Source organism: Petaurus breviceps, unplaced genomic scaffold (assembly GCF_028583685.1).
Source record: "Petaurus breviceps papuanus isolate PSGF00001 unplaced genomic scaffold, PetGlider_PUasm1.0 90723, whole genome shotgun sequence".
NCBI lineage: Eukaryota > Metazoa > Chordata > Mammalia > Diprotodontia > Petauridae > Petaurus > Petaurus breviceps.
Window position 1 is genome coordinate 1,815,495 of NW_027187323.1, and position 23,970 is coordinate 1,839,464.

General features: G+C 39.6%; 1 protein-coding gene across 7 annotated transcripts in view; it reads right to left on the reverse strand.

Moving 5' to 3' along the window:
• Positions 1–20,022: 20,022 nt before the first annotated feature.
• Positions 20,023–23,970, reverse strand: part of LYPD6 (LY6/PLAUR domain containing 6) — a 163,568-nt gene continuing 159,620 nt past the window's right edge. For all 7 annotated transcript variants that reach the window (XM_069066713.1, XM_069066709.1, XM_069066711.1 and 4 more), the window contains one exon: positions 20,023–23,001. In XM_069066713.1, the coding sequence (XP_068922814.1) occupies positions 22,834–23,001 (168 nt within the window). In that variant the 3' untranslated portion in view covers positions 20,023–22,833. The remainder of the gene's footprint in view (positions 23,002–23,970) is intronic.

Consider the following 23,970-nt stretch of genomic DNA (forward strand, 5'->3'; position numbering starts at 1 on the left):
AAATAATCCAGAGTCTCCTGAATCATCAGAGATGAAAGTATTATATTGCTTCAAATGTGGGTTGCATTTTCCTTCTGTAAATCTGGCTTGCATAAAACCTGAGTGTGGCCTATAATCATTACTTCTAAATAAATATTTTTTCCTAAGTTTTTCATTTTTAGAGTAGAGCCTATATCTGGGAGCAATCTAGATTCAGAACAATGGATTATGCTCAATATATTTCATTTAGCATTAAGTGCATTTATTTGATGAGTGGCAAATCATGTATTTTTTCATATTAATGTAAAAGGGTATGGTGAGAAGCTAAATGTCACAATGGATGGAGAGACACACCTGGAGTCAGGAATAGTCAGTCTCTACCAGTGAGGAGAGTACCATACAAACGGGTCTTTGAGCTGAGGGTTATATGAATATTTTCTATCAATCAGAATATTTGATTAACTAGAACTCCCTGTTCTCAACCAGGATGCATTACAGAGAAATCATTGTACTATCGTGCTTACTTATATTTATTTCCCATGTTTAATTCCTGCTCATTATGGATCTGTCGAAAGCAAAACCCTTTGTTTTAATACACAAATGTCCTTAGAAGGTGGTGTTAGCATACCTGTTAAAAGAAAGTCACTTCTACTACACCATGTAGGTTCCTCTTTGAGGGAACACCACTCCCATAGTACATAACTTGTAGGAAGGAAGGAAGCATTTATTAAGTGCTTACTATGTGCCAAGCATTGTGTTAAGTGCTTTTTACAAATATGATCTCATTGATTCTCACAATAACTCTGGGATTTAGTTGCTGTGTTACTTCTAGTTTTATAGATGAGGAAACAGGCAAACAGAGCTTAAGTCACTTGCCCAGGCTCACACAGCTGGTAAATGTACAAGGCCACATTTCAACTCAAATCATCTTGACCCCAGGCCCAGTGCCCTATCCATTGTACCACCCAGCTGCTTCTAGGTACCTAACAGACAGCAGAGTGACTCCAATGGGTTCAACAATGCAAGTTCAGTGTTCTTTCCAGTTTGTTCTTCACTCAGCTGCTGACGTGATCTTTAGTACTAAAGTACAGATCTGACTACACTTGTCAGTCCCCTCAATAAACGCCAATGGCTCCCTATTGTCTCCAGGATCAAATATAAAATCCTCTGTTTAGCTTTTAAAGCCCTTCAAAAACTGGACCCTTCCTACCTTTCCAGTCTTTTTACATTGTATTCCCCGACTCCCCACTCCCCCTCCACATATGTTACAATCCAGCCAGACTCACTAATTCCTCCTACAAGACACTTACTTCCCTACTTTATTATGCTTTTTCACCACCTGCACCCAATACCTAGAATTCTGTTCCTCCTCACCTCTGCCTCCTGGTTTCCCTTCCAGACTCAGTTCAGATTCCACCTTGAGCAGAAGATGGTTCCAGGTCTCCCACTGCTTAATGAGTCTCTCTTTTAGATCACCTCTCATTTAAACTGTATATATCTTGTCTGCCCATAATTGTTTGTATATGATCTCCATTAAATGTAACTCCTTGAGGGCAGATAACATGTATTTGACTTTCTATGTATCCCCAACTCTTAGCATATTTCCTGGTATGTAGTAAGTGCTTAATGCTTGTTGATTAGACTGACTAATGTTCTGATCTCCAAATAAGCAGCTTACAAACCTTCTGAACACAGCAGTGATCTAAGTTGGGATCTGTCTGCATAGGCCTCTGAGGCCAGTGAGCAAAATTTGACTCTGAGAAAACATATTGGCAGGATTAAGCCAGTTCTCTGCGATATAAAAAGGTGACTGATGTTTGCCTTCTCCATTTTCGCCTGGGGAATCAACACCTGGGAAATTCCCTCAATTATGAGAACTTTAAATTTAAATGAAGGAAGATCGTCAATACTGTTCAAGATGTCATTGCAGAACTTGTCAGGTGGGAGCTGAGGTTTCCTTGTCAAGCTGAGCTTTTTGGCACGTGTGGCTCCTGCCAGTCAGTGGGGCTGCCTGGGGTCCTGATGTGGTGGAGGAAGCCATCTTTGAGGGCTCCCCTCAGACGCATTCTCTGCCCTTCCCTCCATGAGAAGCCCCCACAGGGCAGAGTCTTGGGGAGCCCACATGTTCCTCTTTGATGATATTTGCTAAATAGGCAAGAGCTCTCCATTACAGAGTGATAAGGGAACACAACAGCCAGAAAGCTTTTGTCTCAGCATGTCTGTCTGCTGCTGTGAGATGCCCAGCGCATATTTTCCAGGACACAAGACCTTAGGGAAACATTTCCTTTCCTTCTCCTTCTTGTTCCCTATCATCTACCTCAAGTGAACCACGTCTGGGTCAGGCAGAGGGAAAGGATTAGTTGGGAGATGTGGAGTCACTGAGCCTGAATGATGCTTCCTGGTAGACAATGAGTAGATAGAGATTCTAGGAGAGTAGATAATGTTTACACTGGGAAAATGTCTTTGCTGTTCTTTTGGAATCTGTAGCACTGTTGGAACATACTTACATAGGCCTGCAGCAAAAGCAGCTGTTAATGTGGGTATTGTCTATGGAGAACGGAATGGACCTAGACAACAGCCAGGTTCTCAAATTCATTAATGCCTTAAAGGCTTCAGAGGGAGCCTACCCATTGGAGGGGAGAGCAGGCAGCTAGCCATGGCTGTCTCATCTCCAGAATGGAGGTAAAGGCTTTCTGCTACAATAAATTAGGACAGGGAAAACCATAGTTTTAGCCACTCATTCAATTCAATTCCATTTAGTTCAATTCAGTTCAACTCAAATTAATTCACAAAGCATTTATTAAGCACCTTCTATCTACTATCCTAAATTCTAGGAATGCAAAAACAAAAATAAAAAACAATTTCTGCCCCAAAGAGCTTAACATTTTATTGGACATTTATTAGGATATTTAAGTTCAAAATAATTTGTGGAGGAAGAGAACATTAATTAATTAATTAGAATAAACAGGAAAGGCACATGAGATGCCACCTATATTGACCTTTAAAGGAAGCCAAGAATTCTGAGGGAACAGTGATTGTTTTCCAGGTATACAAGAAGTGGGAGATGGAAGACTGTCTAGAAAAAAGAATCTCCAATTTGACTGGAATATAGAATGTGTGAAGGGGAGTAATAAGAAATAAATCTGGGAAGGTAGACTGGAGCTGGATTGTGAAAGGCTTTAAAGGTCAGGCTCAATAATTTGGAATGACACCCACAGGGCTAGAAAACTGCATACCCTTTGACACAGCAATACCTTTGCTAGGTCTGTAGCACAAAGAGATTTAACAGAAAGAGAGAGAGGGAGACTGAGAGAGAAAGAGAGAGACAGAGAGAGACAGACACACACAGACAGAAAGAAAAGAATCTATTTGTACAAAAATATTTATAACAGCTCTTTGCAGTGGCAAAGAATTAGAAAAAAGGGATACTCATCAGTTGGATAATGGCTGAATAAGTTGTGATATGTGATTGTGATGGAATATCATTATACTGTAAGAAATGACAAGTGAGATGATTTCAGAAAAAAATATAGAAAGATTTACATGAACTAATACAAAGAGAAGTAAGCAGAACCAGGAGAACACTGTACACAGTAACAACATTGTACAATGAACAAATGTGAATGACTCAGTTATTCTCAGGAATACAATGATACAAGGCAATTCGAAAAGGACACATGATGAAAAATGCTATCCACCTCAAGAGAAAAAGCTGATATTGTCTGAATACAGACTGAAGCATACTATTTTTCACCCTTTCTTTCTTTTCTTTCTCTCCTTTCTCTCCTTTCTTTCTTTCTTTCTTTCTTTCTTTCTTTCTTTCTTTCTTTCTTTCTTTCTTCCTTCCTTCCTTCCTTCCTTTCTTTATAGGGTCTTTTTTTGATCATGGCTTTCAGGTAGTCCAATAATTTTAAAATTATCTCTCCTGGATCTATTTTCCAGGTCAGTGGTTTTTCCAATGAGATATTTCACATTGCTTTCTATTTTTTTTTCAATAGTTTGATCTGTATCATATATTATAATAATATGTATCATATATTATATCACAACATAATATTGTATATTATTACCCTTATGACTGAGGGGATTGATGAGGAGACTGAATGGGGGAAGGGGGCAGGAATAGTCAGTTATTATGTATGCACTTCTCCTCTTATTCCTAAGGACACTGATTAGTAACATTTCTTAACCTGACACACCTGCTGTATTAGAGGAAGTGTTCTAAGTTCTAATTTTTCCCCTACTCACCACCCCAAAATAGCAGTCCCACAGGATATCCCCTCCTCCAATCTGCTCTCTCCCATATCTTTTCCCATACCCCCTTCAACTTTTCCAGTAGGGCATGGTGGATCTCTATGCCCCAGTGCCTGTATATCTTATTTCCCAATTATATGTAAAATAGTATTAATAATAGTATATATATATATATATATATATATATATATGTATATATATAAACGTTTGATTTTAAAACTTTGAATTCCAGATTCATTCCCTTCTTCCCTTGTCACCCACCCTTACTGGAAAGATAAGCAGTTCAGTATAGGTTGTACATGTGTAGCTAATGCAAAGCATTAACATAGTAGATATATTGTAAAAGACTGACTATATTTCCCTCCCTCCTATCCCACCTCCCACTTGTTCTGTTCTCTACTTTGATCCCATCCCTTTTCAAAAGTGGGTGCTTCCAATTTCCCTCCCCCCCCAGCCTGCCCTTCCTTCCATCATCCCCCCTCTCATCCCCTTCCTTCCTACTCTCCTATAGGGTGAGATACCCTTTTTAGTGTGTATTTCATTCCCTCCCTGAGACAAATTCAATGCAAATAAGGTTGACCCATTCCCTTTTGCCTTCCTATTCTTCCCCTCCATTGTAACCATTTCCCCTTGTCTCTTCTATATGAGATAGTTTACCCCATTCTCTCTCTCCCCACCTCCTCTCATTATATTCCTCTCTCACCTCTTAATTTCACCTTTTAAGTATCATCCCTTCCTATTAAATTGGTCCTGTGCCCTCTATCTATGTATACCTGTAAACATGTATACACACATTCACATATGTATTCATATGCCTGTATACCCTCTGATATAGCCATATATATGTGTATATTACATATATATATATATATATATCTATTCCCTTCAACTATTTTCAAGCTGAGAAAAGTTTCATCAGTTACAATTATTGTTTTTCCATGTAGGAATGTTAATTGTTCAGCTTTGATAAGTTCATTTGAGTGTTTTAAGGTGTTATTTTCTTCAGAATTTTTTTGTGACTCCTTTAGCAGGCTGTTGACTTGCTTTTCATCATTTTCTTGCATCATTCTCATTTCTCTTCAAAGTTTTTCTTCCATTTCTCTTACTTGATTTTCAAAATCCTTCTTGAGCTCCTCCATGGCCTGTGACCATTCATATTTTTCTTGGAAGCTTTTGATGCAAGAGTTCTCACTTCATTGTCCTCCTCCAGTTCCATGCTTTGATCTCTTTTGTCCCCAAAAAAGGATTGTGTGGTCTGATTGTGCTGCCTCATCTTGCCAATTACTTGACTTTTGAGCTCTTTGCCATGGTAAAACCCTGCTTCCAGAATGGAGAGAGCTTTGTCCCAAATTGCTGGGGTTTTCACAGCTGCTGGAGCTATTAGTTGGGAGCCCTCTCTACAACCCCCACAAGCTCTGGCTCACTGGCCATACACCCTAGGACCACCAACCAAGAGCACTATCCAGATCCAGGCAGGTCAAAGCAAGGGCAATTACCCTCTGAATGGTCGCTTCATCCTCTTATGATCTGCAGGCCAGGTGCTCTGAAAGCAGCTATGTGGCACCTCTGTGCCTTCCCCACTTTTCATTCTGGGGGGCAGGGGCCTGACTGCACTGTTCCTTCACCCTTACAACAGAGTTTCTGACTAACTTTTTATTTTCTCTTTGGCATTTATGGGTTGAGATGTCTGGAAACTACTGGAAACTACTGGTGATTCACTCTCCTGAAGTCTGCGCTGGCCAGCCTGCGGCGCTGGCCACCTTGGGGCTGGAACCGGGGCTCACTGGGGACTGCACGTGGTTCCCAGAGCAGTGTTGTAGACCTTTCCTGTTGGCCCAGCAGGCTGCCTTCAGTCTCTTTCAGTCTCTTTGTGGGTTCTGTAGCTTTAAAATTTGTTTAGTCATTTTTTTTACAGGTATTAGAGATGGTTGAAGCCAGAGCCCACACTAAGTTTGTGCTTTTACTCTGCCATCTTTGCTCTGCCTCAAAATAAAAACTTTCAAAAAAGTGACTGTTAAAAATTGTTTTGACATGTAATTGGGGAAAAATAAAATACTATTTAAAAAAAGGTCAGGTTCTTGAGTCTATTTTATCTCGAGGCAATCAGAGAATAACTTTAATTTTTTCTTCTCCACCTATGGAAAGGGCATTAAGTAATTGGCTATGATGTCAAGACCCTCAGTCTGGTTATTTTAACTATCTTAAGCAAACTAAATCAATAGCACAACAATTCAATTTGTGTAAGGCATAAAGTCTTACATATTGTAGACTCTTTGCTTGTGTATGAGTAAAATGACCAACTATTCTAACAGTCAGAAACCCCAAATCTATTGTCTTGAAATCCCATCTATACAATATGGTGAGATAGACAGATGGTATGATAGCAGGGAAAATTAGTTGTCTTGGACTTATGAGACATGAGTTTGAGTCACGACTTTGATGTTTGTTAGTTCTGTGACCTTGGGCAATTCACAACCTCTCTGTACCTCAATTTTCTCATATATGAAATGGGAATAATTATATTACATCAGTTACGTCACAGGGCCGATGTGAGAAAAGCACTTTGTAAAACTTAATGTGCCATAGAAATATGAGTTGTTATGGTTATTGTTATAAGCAGCCAGCCTTTTATTCTTCCTAACTCTTCTCTGATAGCTCTACACTTGTTCTGTGCTTGAAGAAGGGCTTATAGAGACATAAGAACGACAGTCCCTCAGAGGCTGCTGTGACAGAGTGGATAGAGAGACAGCTTCAGAATCAGGTAGGCCTTGGTTCACAGTCCCATCTTGGACACATACTGGCTGAAGAACTTAACCTTTTTGTCCCAAACAGTTCTCTATGATTATAAATTGCTGAGCAGGTGCTGGTTTCTATTGATTTAAGTCCCTATATCAAGGAACTCTAAGCATAATCGACCTCCAGATCATCAGGGATCTAAAAGGGCCCTCTAAGGTCATCTGACCATTTCCTAGCTACTTTGGACATCATCCCCATTCACCCCCCTTCCCTTACCAGAACTGTGGTTTTTGTCACTGGGATGCTGGGCTCTGATAAAGAATCTTTAGCTTCCATTGGCCTGGAACCAGGTCACCCTCCAACTTACTGAACATCTCCACACTGTGCTACTTGTGGAGACACATAGATAAAACTTGTACAGAATGAGAAGGGGCTGCATCACCAACAGAGGGAGTACCCTTCACCAATAAAAGGACTACTCAAATTAATGAAAACATTGATCTGTCAAACTGACTATTAATAAAAAATAGCAACACCTTAATTTATACAGAACTTATTCTTTTCAAGGACTCATGTACACACATATATGTTCTAATATTTAATATTTATATATAACACATGATATTTATATAATATATTTATGTTATAATATGCATATTACATATTATACATAAATTAAATATAAATAGTATATATGGGCAGCAGTATATGGGTGGTACAGTATGGATAGAACACTGGGCTCGGAATCAGGAAGACTCATCTTCTTGAGTTCAAATCCAGCCTTAGACACTTACTAGCTGTGTGACCCTGAGCAAGTCACTTAGCTCTATTTGCCTGTTTCCTCCTGTGTAAAATGAACTGGAAAAGGAAATGAAAAACCACTCCAGTATCTTTGCCAAGAAGATTCCAAAACAGAGTCATGAAGAGTCAGACATGCCTGAAATGATTCAACAACAGCAATAAGTAGCATGTGTAATATATATGTATGTATATGTGTTGTATATGTATGACATATATGTATGTGTGTATGATATATATGTGTCTGTATATGGTGGAATTTAGAAATATTTATATCAAATATATTCTTACATAGCATATGTATGTATGTGTAGATACACACACATATAATATGTAAATTTAAAATTCCCTTCAACATATAAGTGTGTGAGGAGTACCGAATTTGGAGTCAGAGACTCAGTGTTAAAATTGTTGTTCCCTACTTGCTATTTGTATGAACTTGGTCAAATAGCCTTTGTGACCCTCAGTTTCCTTATCCGTATTAACAGTTTGCAAAGGAAGATGGGGAATTGGATGTAGGGAATAGTTAGTATTCTAGTCTAAAGCTAGGAGAGTAGCATGAAATAAGACTAGAAAGGTAGATGGGATCTAGATTTTAGGGGAACGTAAGTGATTAGTTAATGAGTTTGTATTTTATCCTCTAGACAATGGGGAGCAAGAGAATGTTTTTGAGCACAGGAAGTGACATGGTCAGACCTTTGTCTTGAAAATATAATTTTGGCAGCTTTGTGGAGGATTGATGCAAGAGGAGAAAGACTAGGAGCGAGGATTCCAATTAAAGAGGCTGTTACAATAGTTAAGGTTGGTGCTGATAAGAGCTTAAACTAAGATGGTGGTTGTGTGAATGGTGAATAAGGAACAGGTGCCAGAGATATTTTGGAGGTAAAAGTGATAAGACTTGGCAACTGATTGGTCGCAGGGAATGATGGGAAGAATTAAGGATTACTGAGATTGCAAACGTGTGATTGGAAGGTTGGTGGTTCCCTTAATAGAAATATGGAAGTTTGAAGTGAGGGGAAGAAGGAGGTCTAGGGAGAAGGAATAATGAGTTCCATCTTGGACATGTTAAATTTGAAATGGCTGTAGGACATCCGGGAAGAAATATTTAGCAGGCAATCATTGATGCATGACTGGTGTTCGGCAGTCATGTCTCCAATCAAAGTGGGCTACCTTTACCTACCATACCTCATCTCAGTATATGTGCATGAGTATTTAATTTAGCATAAAGAAAGCTTTATCCCACTCACAACAGGCTGCCTACATTACATTTTGTTCTGATAGAATGTAAGCTCCCTGAGGACTTTTTTTCATTTTTGCCTGTATATCTTCAGCACCTAGCACAGAGTCTGGTACATAGTGGGTACTTATATGCTTGTTGATGGATGGATTTATTTACAAAGATGTCACTGCATTTGTAATCTTACATATTTTCCCCTCACACAACAAAGATTCCTAAAATACCCATGACAATCCCTTTTATCCAAAATGACCCTAAGGAAGTCTCTCAGGCACAATCCTGGGGAGCCTGGATCCTTATCCTCAAACAACATTAATATATACTTCCAGCTGTATGTAGAAGAGTGAGGTGTTTATTCAAACCTGTTTTCCTGACAGACAGAGTAAAAGGATCAAAATGAGGACAAGGGCAGGGTGGAAGGCAAGGATATTTGCTCAGTCCATTAGGTCACCAGCACAAGTGAACATTAGAGAGAAGAAAAATTGGGCAGTTCGTTCTGATGACAGGTCTAGAGCATACGTAACCTAAACATTCAGGCTGCTTTGTAGAGAACCAAAGTTGATAGTTAACAGTTAGCTTAAGGCTTTTGGCCTTTCTTTAGCCCAGAGAAAAGTTCCTTAGACAAGTCTTCCCTACATCCTAAATGGACAAAAATTATTATTATCACTATAATCACTTAGTAATGACACCTTCGCATAGATTGTAGACAGAAACATTGGTCTTTCCCCTATGACAGAACCCTAGGCCCTCATGGAGCAGGTAGAGCTCTGCTCCTGACCCTCCATTACACACCACAAACCGTACCCAAATCGTTCCAAAATGGACTGCCTTGCAATGGGTAAAAGGGGACGGGGCCAGGGAGGGGAAGAGAAGAGAGAATTTTTAAAATATTCCTTCTGCTTTTTAAGCCTGTTTCTGAAAACTGCCATTTGCAAGGGAGATTACCAAGCACGAGTATATGTAGGAAGCAGTCTCTCAAGAACATCTTCCTGCAGCTGTTAAAAAAGAATTCTTCAGAAGATGTCAAACTAGGGCTCTCTCCAATGTTCTGCCCTCAAGTGTTATTGACAGGTATGTCATGTGTTTTCATCTTCGTGGTGCATTGATCAACAGACCAAAAAAACCACAAGGACTGCAACATTCAGAGAGGAGTTTTCATGTCTTAATTACTTTCAGCTTGGGGGGTGGGGTGGTGATTTTATACTCTTTAAAATATAAGGCAATAAAAGAAATGGGAGATTCGACTTTCCCTTGGGTGGCAGTTGGGTGATATACTGGATAAATGCTGGACTTGGAATCAGGAAGACATAATTTAAATCTTGACCCAGACACATACACATACTCTCTGTGTGATCCTGGGCAAGCCACTTCACTTCTCTGAGGTTCAATTTCCTTTCTATAAAATAGAGATAATAATAACAACTATTTCATAGAGTTGTGAGAACCATATGAAGATAACATGTAAAATGCTTTGCAAACCTTAAAGCACCATTGTCTATTAATTATCATTGTTTCTCTGAGTGAGAAAATGCTAAACAATAGTACTTGGGATTCTTGCTCAGCTTCATGACCTTGGGTAAACCTCTAAAGCAAGGATGGGAAACCTGCAGCCCCCAGGCCACATGTGGCCCTTTAGGTTATCAGGCAGCCCTTTGACTGAATCCAAACTTCACAGAACAAATCTCCTTAATAAAAGAATTTGTTCTGTAAAACTTGGACTCAGTCAAAAGGCTGCACCCAAGGACCTAGAAGGACACATGTGGCCTTGAGGGCACAGGCTCCCCACCCATGCAATGTCTTCTCCATCTCTTAGAGATGCCCTAGAAAATAACTGGGCCACTAAGCAGGCCACTAAGTCACTGACAAAGGATACAGTGCCCTGGCACTTGGAGTTTGGAAGACCTGACACAAATCCAGTCTCAGGAACTTACTAGCTACATCACCCTGGGTAACTCACTTAACCCAGTTTTTCTTTTTGTGGCAGTTTTCTTATCTGAGAAGAAAATGGCAAACTACTCCAGTATCTTTGCTTAAAAAAACAAACAAACAAGAAATCCAACTGGGCTGATGAAGAGTCAGGTATGATGGAAGATGAAGATGACTCAACAATAACAACAAGAAAACAGTTGTCTGATTGAGTCAGTCAACTGGCATTTATTGAGTGCCTGCTATGTTCAGGCATGGTATTCACTTTGGGAAATACAAAGAAAGGCAAGAGATAGTCCCTGATCTACAGAAGGTCACAATCTAATGAGGGAGACCACATGCAAACAATTATGTACAAACAGGACAAAATTAGAAATACTCAATAAGGGAAGGCCCTGGAATTAATGGAGGTTGGAAAAGGCTTCCTAAAGAAGGTGTGATTTTATTAAAAGAAGCCAAGAAAGTGAAGAGGGAGAGATGAGGAGGCAGAGCATTCCAGTCATGGCAGAAAGAGCACGGACTGGGAATCTGAAAATTGTATTTTAATCTTGACTCTGCTATTTACTATTTGCATGACCTTGGATAACCTGGGAATGTGGATATTGTGACTGTCACTCCCCACCTCCATGAGCTTCAGCTTTCCCAATGGTAAAATGGGGACAATAATGTCATAGGGCTTATCTCACATAGTGATAGTGAAGATAAAATAAGATCATGTATTAAAAGAGCTTTATAAATGTTAAAATGCTGCATTTCAGTTCTATCTATTTCTTTTTTATTTTACAAGCCCCTGCACCAGTCCAGAAATAGTCATTTATTAATTACTTGATAATCAGGCTTCAATTTCCTCATCTGCAAAATGAAGAGGTTGGATTAGCTGAGCCCGAAGGTCCCTTCCAGTTCCAAATTCTATGGTCCTAGTTAGGAAAAAAACACCCTGAATGCTGTCCCTGTCAAAGAGGGACAATTAGAGAAATTAGAAACTCTTCAAAGAGTGACTGATGACAGCAGAACAGAGAAATCAGAAACTCTCACCCAGGAACATCCCTCCAGCCCCGTGTCCCCCTTCTCTCACTGGTGAATTCCTCTCAGGACCTTCTTTTGAGGGATGGCCCAAGATGGCATTCAGTCATTCTTCCAATCTCAGTGCTTCTGACTGCAGATGTCACCAACATGCCCCAATAACCTCTTCTCAGTTCTAATGTAAGCTCTTTGAGGGCAGAGATTGTCTTTCTTCTTGTTTGTATTTTTATGCCCAGAGCTTAGGGTGAAAATAAATGTGCCTAGAATATTATAAGCATTTAATATATGTTTGTCGAGTGATTATGAATAACTCACCCATCAATTAATAGCACTGATTCCAATAACCACTGATTCTTTCTTCCTTGTCCAAAATACTCCTTCATGACTACTACTACCATATATCTGTTTTCTTCCTTTATTAGAATATAAGCTCTTTGAGGACAAGGACCACCTTCCTTGCTTGTATTTGTATCTCCAGGGCTTAACAGTGTCAGATTTAATAAATGCTTTTTTATTCATTCATTCACTCATATAACATTTTGTAGAGCTAGTTTGGGATAATAGATAGAGCCTTGGGATGGCACAGTGGATAGAGTGCTGGGCCTGGAGTCAGGAAGTTCTAAGTTCAAATCTGACCTCAGACTAGTTTTGTGACTCTGGGCAAGTCATTTAATACAGTTTGACTCAGTTTCCTCATCTGTAAAAGAAGTGGAGAAGGAAATGGCAAAGTAATTCAGTATCTTTACCAAGAAAACCTCAGGGAGTCAAGACGGCGGAGTAGAAACAGGACCTCTGCACAGCTCCGACTCTCACCACCTCCAATCCATATAAAAGGGGACTCTGAACAAACTTTGGAGCTACAGAACCCCCAAAATGACACAGAGAAGCTAACCTCCTGCTGAGGATTGCCTGGCCAGCGCAGCGCTCTGGGAGCCAAGCCCAGCTCCACATGGAGGTTTTAGCCCCAGGGCAGGCCTGACCAACCACTGGCTGGAGGGACTCCAGATCACCAGCAGCTGTGGTCATTTCCAGATTTATCAACACATAGATGCTAAGGACAAAGTGAGAGGTCAGTGCAGTGTGGACTTTGGGACCCAGTAGTTGGGAGCTTCGGCTTTTGCCCCTGGGGCAAGAAGCTGCTGAGGGCTACACGTGGCAGCTTCAGCTCCTGGCCTGTAGAGTGTAGGGGGACCAAATGACCAGTCTGAGGGGTAATTGCTCTTGCTTTAACCTGCTTGGATCTGGATTGCAGTCTAGTATGGCGGTCCTAGGATGTGTGACCAGTTTGCCAGAGCATGTGGAGGCTTCAGAGAGGGCACCCAACCTCTAGCAGCTGAGAAAATCCCAGTATTTGGTACAAAGCTCCCCTGTCTGGCAGCAGAGTCCTACTGTGGCAAAAAACCCAAAAGTCTAGTAATTGAGGGGCAACATGACCAGGCAAAGGAAGCAAAGCACATAGAAGAATCCAATATTAGACTCCTATTTTGGGGACAAAAAGGATCAAAGCATGGATCAGGAGGAAGATAGTGAAGTCAGAACTCAATGCACCAAAAGCTTCAAAGGAAAATACGAGCTGGTTACAGGCCATAGAGGATCTGAAGAAGCAAATTAGAAAAGTGGAGGAAAAATTGGGAAGAGAAATGAGATCGATGCAAGAAAATTATGAAATGAGAGTCTGCTGACTAAGGAAAATAACACCTTAAAAAATAGACTAACTCAAATGGCAAAAGAGGCTCAAAAAGGCAATGAGGAGAAGAATGCCTTAAAAAGCTGAATTTGCCAGATGGAAAAAGAATCTCAAAAGCTCACTGAGGAGAATCATTGCTTCAGAATTATATTGGAGCAAATGGAAGCTAATGACTTTATGAGAAATCAAGATGCTATTAAACAGATCCAAACAAATCAAAGAATAGAAGGCAATGTGAAATATCTCATTGGAAAAACCACTGACCTGGAAAATAGATCCAGGAGAGATAATTTAGAAATTATTGGACTACCTGAAAGCCAATCAAAGAAAGAACCTAGAAATCATCCTTCAAGAAATTCTCAAGGAAAACTGCCCTGATGTTTTAGAACCAGAGGGCAAAATGGAGGTTGAAAGAATCCACCGATCACCTCCTGAAAAAAGATCCCAAAAAGAAAACTCCTAGGAATATTACAGACAGGTTCTGAAATTCCCAGATCAAGGAGAGAATATTACAAGCAGCCAGGAAGAAACAATTTGAATATTGTGGAAACACAATCAGGATAACTCAGGATCTGGCAGCTTCTACACTGAGGGATCAAAGGGCTTGGAATATGATATTCTGGAGGTCAAAGGAGCTGGGATTAAAACCAAGAATCACCTACCCAGCAAAACTGAATATCATGTTTTAGGGGAAAATATGGGCATTCAGTGGAATAGAGGACTTCCAAGCATTCTTGATGAAAAAACCAGAGTTGAATAGAAAATTTGACATTTGGATACAAGAAGCAAGAGAAGCATGAGAAGGTAAACAGGGAAAAGAAATCATAAGAAACTTATCAAAATGGAACTATTAACATTCCTGCATGGAAAAACAATAATTGTAACTGATGAAACTTTTCTCAGCATGAAAATAGTTGAAGAGAATAGAAATATATATCAATATATATATATGTCTGTATCAGAGGGTATACGGCATATGAATACATATGTGAATGTGTGTATATCTGTTTACAGACATACATAGATAGAGGGCACAGGACCAATTTAATAGGAAAGGATGATACTTAAAAGGTGAAATTAAGAGGTGAGAGAGGAATATAATGAGAGGAGATGGGGAGAGACAGAATGGGATAAACTATCTCATATAAAAGAGGCAAGGGAAAATGGTTACAATGGAGGAGAAGAATAGGAAGGCAAAAGAGAATGGGTCAACCTTATTCTCATTGAATTTGGCTCAGGGAGGGAATGAAATGCACACTAAATAGGGCATCTCACCCTACAGGAGGGTAGGGGGGAAGAGGATGAGAGGGGGGATGATGGAAGGGAGGGCAGGCTGGGGGGGAGGGAAGTTGGAAGCACCCACTTTTGAAAAGGGACAAGATCAAAGTAGAGAATAGAACAAGTGGGAGGTGGGATAGGAGGAAGGGAAATATTGTCAGTCTTTTACAATATATCTATTATGCTAATGTTTTGCATTAGCTACATATGTACAGCCTATACTGAACTGCTTATCTTCTCAGTAAGGGTGGGTGACAAAGGAGGAAGGGAATGAATCTGGAATTCAAAGTTTTAAAACCAAATGTTTAAAATATGGATAGATAGATAGACAGACAGACAGACAGAGAGATAGGTAGATAGATATAGATACTATTATTAATACTATTTTATATGTAATTGGGAAATAAGATATACAGGCACTGGGGCATAGAGATCCACCATGCCCTACTGGAAATGTTGAAGGGGGTATGGGAGAAGATATGGGAGAGAGATTGGAGGAGGGGATATCCTATGGGACTGCTATTTTGGGGTGGTGGGTAGGGGAAAAATTCGGAGAAAATTTGTAACTCAAAATCTGCTGGAAATGAATGATGTACATCAGAAGTTAATAAAGCACTTGAAAAATGAAAAAAAAAAGGAAACCTCAAATGGGGTCCCAAAGGGTCTGACATGACTGAAACAAATGAACAACAATGTAGAGTCTCTGACTGAGATCGGGAATATCTGGTCCAAATATTGGACCAGTAAGTATTTTTAACACTTAGACGACGTGTGACCCTGAGCAAGAGAACTTGAAATCAGATCGACAACTTCAATCAGGATTGAATCCTAAGTCAACCACTACTAGCTGTGTGAGCCTAGGCAAGTCACTCAATAGCACTCAGCCTCTGTTTTCTCTTCTACAAAATGGGAATAATTTTGCTAATAATAGCACTTGACTTACAGGATTGTCGTTAGGATCAGATGAGATAATATATGTAGTGACTGTGTAAATTTGAAAGTGCTAATTAAATGTAAGCAATTATGATTTAACCTGTGTGTCCAGGTAAGCATGTGGAAATGTTCACGTTCTGTTCTGCTTTGGTAGAGGAAATTCTATAGTAAACCAATCCTAAATCCTTCTTGTCCATAAGGTTAAAGGTTTGCAAAATGTTTTACACTCATTATCTATCTGAGCTTTATAACTTCCTTTCAAAGCTGGTACTGCCTGTATTATCATTTCTATTTCACAGATGAGAAAATGAGGGCCAGAGACATTTAGTGACTTGGCCATGGTCACAAAGTTCAAAAATGTAAGAGTTACAGTCTGAACCCAGTTTTTTCTGGCTCCATGTTCAGAACTTTTCTCACTCTGCCTCTCAACATGAAGCCTTGGGGTCTGAGGTCTCAGCTGAGCCCCAGATACACAGCCACATGTGATTTTTTTACTGTTCCAACAGCTCTAACTGTTAAAATTTGCCAGCAGTAAGGCAAAACAATAGAAATCTGCTAGTGGGAAATGACTTCGTTTTAAAACCAGCAGAGGGGTTCTTTTCAACAGCTGCAGAAAATGAAATCCTAGCTGGAAAATATTTTTAAGACCTTTATTGGTTTTATGCCATAAAATCTCAAGTTATTGCTTTTAAGTTGGGAAGCAACAACAACAAAATACTTTTGTTATCAGGTATTTTCTGATGAATAGTGGGAGTCAGGAGAATCCCAGCTTCAGCTCTGCCCCTGACATACCGTATAACTATTCTGGTCCTTGATTTAGGCCTCTGATGTCATTAGTGTAGGAAACTTACCAATGTAATTTCCTTCCAACAAAGAAACTGGCAACTGCCTATAACTTAACCTCTTTAGCCGAGAGGTTGAATGACTTGTCTATTGTCACACAGATAGTATATGATAGAGGTTAGACTTGAATACATGTCTTCCTGACCCTACTCACTCTGCCTGTTTTAGAAAGAGGTAAACCACCCCGTTACCTCATTGGGATAGTGTGAAGTGCTCTTCTAGAGATGAAAGACACAAGATACAGTCCTACCTTGGGTGATACAGTAGATGAATCCTGAAAACTTGCTGGTCCATTAAATCACTTAAAATGCAGTAGGGATGCTACTTATTAAAGGGCACCTATTCTAGAAAAGTAAAGAAACCTTTTGCAATGTGAACAATCAACCTGTAATTTATCTATTTGGGGGTTTTATGTATTTTTAAAATATGATATACATTCAATAATAAGAATTCACATTTATATTGTAATTAAAGCGCTATATTAATGTTTTATGTTTAATGTATGTATGTTTAATATTAATGTTTAATGTAGTTCAACATCCCTATAAGAATTATTTTATGGATTGTTATGGTTGTTTTTCAGATGAGGATATTGAGGGCAAAGGAACTTCATAGATCAGAGATATAGAATTGGAAGGGGCTGCTGGAAGCCATGTGTTCCAACCCTCTCATTTGACAGATGAGGAAACTTCATTTCAGGGCACTTAAGCGACTTGCCCATGGCACACACAGTTAATATATAGCAGAACTGTGTCCACCACCAAAAACCAAGAAATGACACAGCTAGAATTCAGAGCCAGGTCTCCTGAATCCATGTCCAATTTTTTTTTCACTGTACCATGCTGTCTCTATTTTGTTGCTATTGCTGTTGTCATTATCAGTCATTTCTGACTCTTCACAATCCCATTTGGAGTTTTCTAGGCAAATATACTGGAGTGGTTTGCCAGTTTCTCCTCCAGTTCATTTTACAGATGAGGAAAATAAGGCAAACAGACAAATGACTTGCCCAGAGTCACACAGCTAATAAGTTGTCAGAGGCCAGATTTGAATTCAGGAAGATGAGTCTTCCTGACTTCAAGCCCAACACTCTATCCAATGCACCACCTAGCTGCCCCTTTCTGTTTCTGTCCATAGTTCTACAATAATACCATTTTTTAGAATACAATCTAAAATTCTAAGAAACACTAGACCCCAAAGTGAATGCTGCCAGGTGTAACTTTTATGAAAATGGCATTTCCCCACCATTGTTTTATAGCATGTATTTGGCTTAAAAAAAAAAAAAACCAAACCAACAACTAGAAATCAAGATAGCTGTGAAGAGTGCTATAATCTTGGGCCCAAGGCTCAGTGATGGCTGCAATGGAGATTAGGACTTTGGCACACAAGTTTTCTATCCTTGGAAAATGCTAGATCCAGAGACAGAATGAAACACGTGGTGCAGGTTTTTTGTTACTTGGGAGTAAATGCTCCCATTTTTCTAAACTTTTGTGTAATGTGATTAAATTATTTTTAGTGACTGTCCTGGGGAAAGGTGACTTATTGAGACACACAGCAAGTGCTATAATGAATAGAATGCTTAGGCGGCGGGGATGATGATATCTCACTATATAATCAGAAGAGTCTTAAGTCTCAACTCCTTCATTTTACTTTGGTCTTCTATCTTGATTCTTTTAGACCTAGAATATGTGGCCCTGGCTGGGGTTTTGTTGATGGTGATATTCACATCTAATCATAAAGAATATTAGCAATATGATTTTCATTTGGTTGGTTGGTTGGGGGAGGGGAGTAGTGATTATTAAACCATCTGTTCCCTGTTGCATGGGGAAGTCCCAAGAAATGACTGTGCTTTCTACTATATGACCATGGACAAAACTGACTATAAAAGCTAAGAAGGAACAATTGTTTTTGAATAGCAGATAAGAGTGCTAATCTTGGAATCAGGAAGGCCTGGATTAAAATCCTACCTCAGCTTCTTATTTGTTGTTGTTCAGTCATTTTTGACTCCCCATGACCCCATTTGGGGTTTTCTTGGCAAAGATACTGGAGTGGCTTGCCATGTTCTACAACTCATTTTACAGATGAGAAAACTGAGACAAACAGGGTTAAGTGACTTGCCCAGGGTCACATGGCTAATAAGTGCCTGAGGTCAGATTTGAACCCACAAGGATGAGTCTTCCTGACTTCAGGCCCACGCCACTATCCATTATACCACCTAGCTGCCCCCAGGCTCTAATTGGTTTTGTAAATCTGGGTAAGTCACTGAACTCTGTTTCCTCTTCGGTAAAAGGAGAAAGCAATAGCATCTACCTCATAGGGTAGCTGTGAGAATTAAACAGACCTTGCAAACTTTAAAGCTTAATAAAAATGAGTTATTATTATTCTTGATCATGACAAACATGTTCTAGGGAAAACCAATTGTGGGCTTAATTTTAAAACCATCTGTTTCAAATAGCCCACAAATTCTTTGTCCTTTGAATTTCTGAAATCCATTGTCTGTGTGGGTTATTCAACACATACATTCACTGGCATTGCTAGCTGTCCTTTTATGTGTCTGCTGTTTTATCTCCCTAATGGAAGGCTAGGCTTCTGAAGATGGACTTTCTGGAGCCTTCGCTGTATTCTCTTTAATGCCTAGAGAACAGTATTGCACAAAGTAGGCACTCCACACATACTTGACAACTACTTGCTTGACGTATTTGTAGGTGAGAGTTGAAATGCACTTAAAATCTTTATTTCATCCATTTACAAAATGTACAGTATTTACAAAATTTAGATATCCATCACATTCATTTTAAAATGAGAATGCTGTGGAGAATCTAAAAATAAATATATGGCATATAGGGATGAAATACACATGACTGCTCTTTGTACTTCATGCAGTTGCTGATGGTGGCATTTTCTAGGAAAATTAATGTGGTGGAAAGGCCAGACTAGCAATGTGCCTTTCCTGTGTATGACCTGTCCCTTGGTTGGCTACTCTAGGTTGTAGGGAAGGCCTGGAATGTATAGCTTACTGCATTCTTTTGTATAGGAAAAAAAAAACCCACAGCCAATCCCAATAGATGCATGCAATACCAGGTTTTCAGATCTGTCGATAAACCCTGGCTTAAAGATTTTGTTCAACCCCATGGATTTGACCACCCAGGCTAATGGATTCTCCACAATACACAACCAGGCAGGCTTTTGTGTGATCACTTTGTTCAGTGGGGACCAACATTTGTGTTTTGTCTCTTACTCAAAGTGCCATGCATTATTTTAAAAGCGATCAATGGAGAGAGACCCATGCAAGCAAATCTATTTGTAGACATGAAGGACATCAACACCTCTGTTATATTTTATAGCATCTTTAGTAGCAACATCAAAATGTCACCCCTTTCAGCAAGAGGAATGAGGCAGATGTACAGAAAGAAGCAAATGGTCAGGCCAGAGTTCCGGATTGATGGCTGCCTGCCTGAGCAGGCTTAGATGACTTCCACAAAGCAGGTTGGCAAAAGTCCACAATACCAGGCCACTGGGCAGAGTTTCCAAGGGCTGGATAGTTCATCACTGTTTCCTTCCACCTCCTTCTACATCAACAGGACCTGTGATTTCATTAGTAACCCCTCTATCAATGTAGATCACACTCCCCCAAGACTTAATAGATAGTCTTATCCCAAACATATACACCTAAAACTTCAAAGAGTCTAAGTTATCCCATCGCCTGCTGGGCACATGCCTAATGATACTCTGAGGTAGTCTGATGTTGTGAATAAACTTCTGTGACCTTTAGAGATGAGCTCAGGAGCTGTCCCCATCACTCTGATGGAGGCTCCATTAGAAGCTGGATTAAATCAAGCCACATTTAATGTAAATAGGAGAGACCTTGCTGTAGGACCCTATAGCAAATCCACTAACACTGAACATTAAGTGCTCTATTTCAACAGTATCCATCACGATCTATAGGGTACCTTTCATTGTAAACATTCTATGGCTCTTTGCCATGATTCAACTGAATGACTTGTTCACTTGCCTCACATGTATGTTAAGATACATAGGCAGTATCTCTCTTAAAGAGAATGTAGAAAGTACAGACCTAAAGCCTTACGTTTCAAATAGTCAGCCCCATGTGAGATCACATCATAGGATCATAGAGCTGGAGCTAGGAGGAATCTCAGAGGCCATCAAGTCCAACTTCTTAATTTTACAGATGAGGAGATTGAGGTCTAGGGAAGTGACATGACTTACCCAAGGTCACACAGGTAATAATCACTAGAGGCAGGTTTTGAACCCAGGTCCTCTGACTCCAAAGTCAATGTTCTTTTCACTGTACCACATTGCCTCCTTATCCTTGATTAAGATTTCATGTGATATTGTTTAGGACTTTATAGCCAAGAAATTCCCACTATGCATACTTAGATGCAGCATTTTAAGTTATTTTTCATAGACACCTCCCTGACTGTGGCACTTGGACCCTGGTGCCATTTTCCTCTTCATTTGGCAATGGTTCCATTCTGTTTCATTGTGTACTGTCAGTGGGAATCTACACAGAAACTCAGGACAATAATGATTATCATGTGCAAATGCTCCTAGAGCAATCCTGCTGAGGAAACCATACAATATCTTTTGAGATAAAACACGTTTAGCTCATGCAACACAAGGCAACCTTTTTTTTTTAGCATTGGTGCAAAGGATAATTGATGACTTTCAACAAAAATATATTACAAGTTCTACTGCTCTTTAAAAATAACTTCTCTCTGAACATGGTCTGAACAATGGATTTCTTTATAATACATTATCATTTTTAGTTATGTCATAGAAAAATAAATATTGTATAAATGATTTACAAGAAAAAAGAAAAATAGCAACATAGAATGTAAAAAATATAGCTAATGATGGTGAAAACTTCACCCTCTACCTCAGGAGCAAACATCCCCCCAAAATGAGAGTTTGCAGTTGCTAAGGCCCCTTTACCTACTCTCACATAGCACCTTTTTTTTCCTATTCATACCCAACCTTTCTTCCCCACTTCCCAGCCCTCAGGTATCAAACAATGATTGTGTCCCAGTGCTAGAATCATTTTACTTAGAAATTCTCTGTAAGGATAATGGGAATTCAGTAGTAGAACTTAGGTGGAAGAATGACCACTGATATTTAATTGGCTCTAGTCTCCCCTGTGGGTGGGGGAGAGGGATGACTGAGGCCCTTCCTGGGCTCAGAGAGAGTGGTGCTATCTCCCAAGTTCTTCCTTCCATCAGTCTCTGCTCTGCAGGGATCAGGAACAGGGAAAAAAACCCCAGTGACTTTTCATTACATTATGGGAAACCCTACGTAGGGACTTCAATTGAAGTATAGCTTATAAACTCATTACAAGAAGAGATTGTTTCATTATTTGTGTCCCCAGTGCCTGTCTAGTGCCTGACACATAGTAGGCATTTAATAAAATCTTGGTTGATTTCTGATGTGATAAAAATGGACAGAAGCTAGAATTCCTATCAACTCTAGACAGAGCCTTATATACAGGATCAAGTATAGTCACAATAAAAATATTTGGCCCAGATATACTGGAGCAGAGCTTTTCTCCCAAATCCTCTTCATATACACCAATATCTTTTTAATTCTTGCTACCTCTCACAAGGCTCGGCAAGAGAATTAAAACTGAACAGAGATGGATGTGACCCTTAGATAAATCATCACCGTGGGGTTTGTGTTTGTCTTCATATAATTCTCACTTGTATAAGGTAATTTAACTCTTCCAGACACCCAGTCAAAAGGCTTCCAGGAAAACCAAATCCTTTCCATTAAGACTAAAAAGAGAATTCTAAACATGAATTTGTGGTTGCAGTTAAATAAATATAGAGCCAGATCAGAGAGGAAAAAAGCTTTTGTGATACAGAACTCAGATGTGCATGCTGGGAGAAGTCTGGTTTGGAAGATGGCTTGGTGTATTCAAAATGATCACAATGGAGTAATTTTTGTTTCCTAACTTGAAGCAGTAATACTTGGCTGGCCTGTCCCCAGATACCTAAAGGTCTTGGTAATGGGAACATCCTTAAATATTATAATTTTAGATATGTGCTATAGTTAGGCCAATGGCATGTGTAGGGAAATATCTTCCTTCCAGAGTTTCCTGGTTCACTAAACAAATGGCACCTCAGAGTCATTAGGAAGTTAATCCCAATAACACACACAAACATGACATTATTACTGACACATGATGGGAGTGGCCAGTTGTCTGATTGATGGGGGATGTTGTGGCAAATATTGCATCTGTTTCATTCCGGGGCAGCGGTAAGTTACATATATTTCCTTCACAGCAAGAAGTACAGACCTAAAAGAAAAAAAGAAAACTAAAGGTGAGAAGACATCAGGATGATGTGAGAGGCAGAGATTTCTAGAAAGAACAGTTCAACTCACAGAAAAGATCATTTAAATCCCAAAATGAGCAGCAAGGGAAACGTTCTGGAAAGGAAATGACCAGCCCTCCTTTGGTTGCATATGATAACATCAGCACAGAGAAAGAACTTTAGTTATAGACCTTATGGGATCCAGGTTCTAACACTGATTATGATATAACTTTTATGTTGGTGTAAGCTCATTGTCTCCATCAGTACAATGGAGATGTGTATGCTTCGACTTTACTTCTCTCAGAGGGGTGTTACACATACCAGTCACTCTCAATTTGTCTTGAGACGTTGAAGGGTGAAATGCTATTGGCCAAGGAACAATTTTGCCCAGATTTTTCAGGTCCCAAAATTAAACTTATATCAGAATTAGCCAGCTAATTACTTCCATCCCATCCTCTGGGCTCAAGTTGGAAGGAAAGATGTCCCTTGACTATTACTTAATTCCTGCTTTGTATTATTTTCTCCTTGTCCAGGCATGAGTAATCACCCTCTCTAGTTACCTATCAATGGAGGATATGTTAGGGATATGCTTGAGATTTTGAATGTCAGACTCAGTTAATATGTTGGTTAATTTTTATTGAACTTTGTCCTTCCTTCCTTTCTCTTTCTTTCTTTTTCTTTCTTTCTCTCCTTTCCTTTCTCTTTCTTTTCTTTTTCTTTCTCTCTTTCTCTCCTTTCTTTCTTTCTTTCCTTTTCCTTCCTTCCTTCCTCCCTCCCTTCTTTCCTTTTCCTTCCTTCCTTCCTTCCTTCCTCCCTCCCTCCCTTCTTTCCTTTCCCTTCCTTCCTTCCTTCCTTCCTTACTTCCTTCCTTCCTTCCTCCCTCCTTCCCTTCTTTCCCTTCCTTTCCCTTCCTTCCTTTCCTTTCCCTTCCTTCTTCCTTCCTTCCTTCCTTC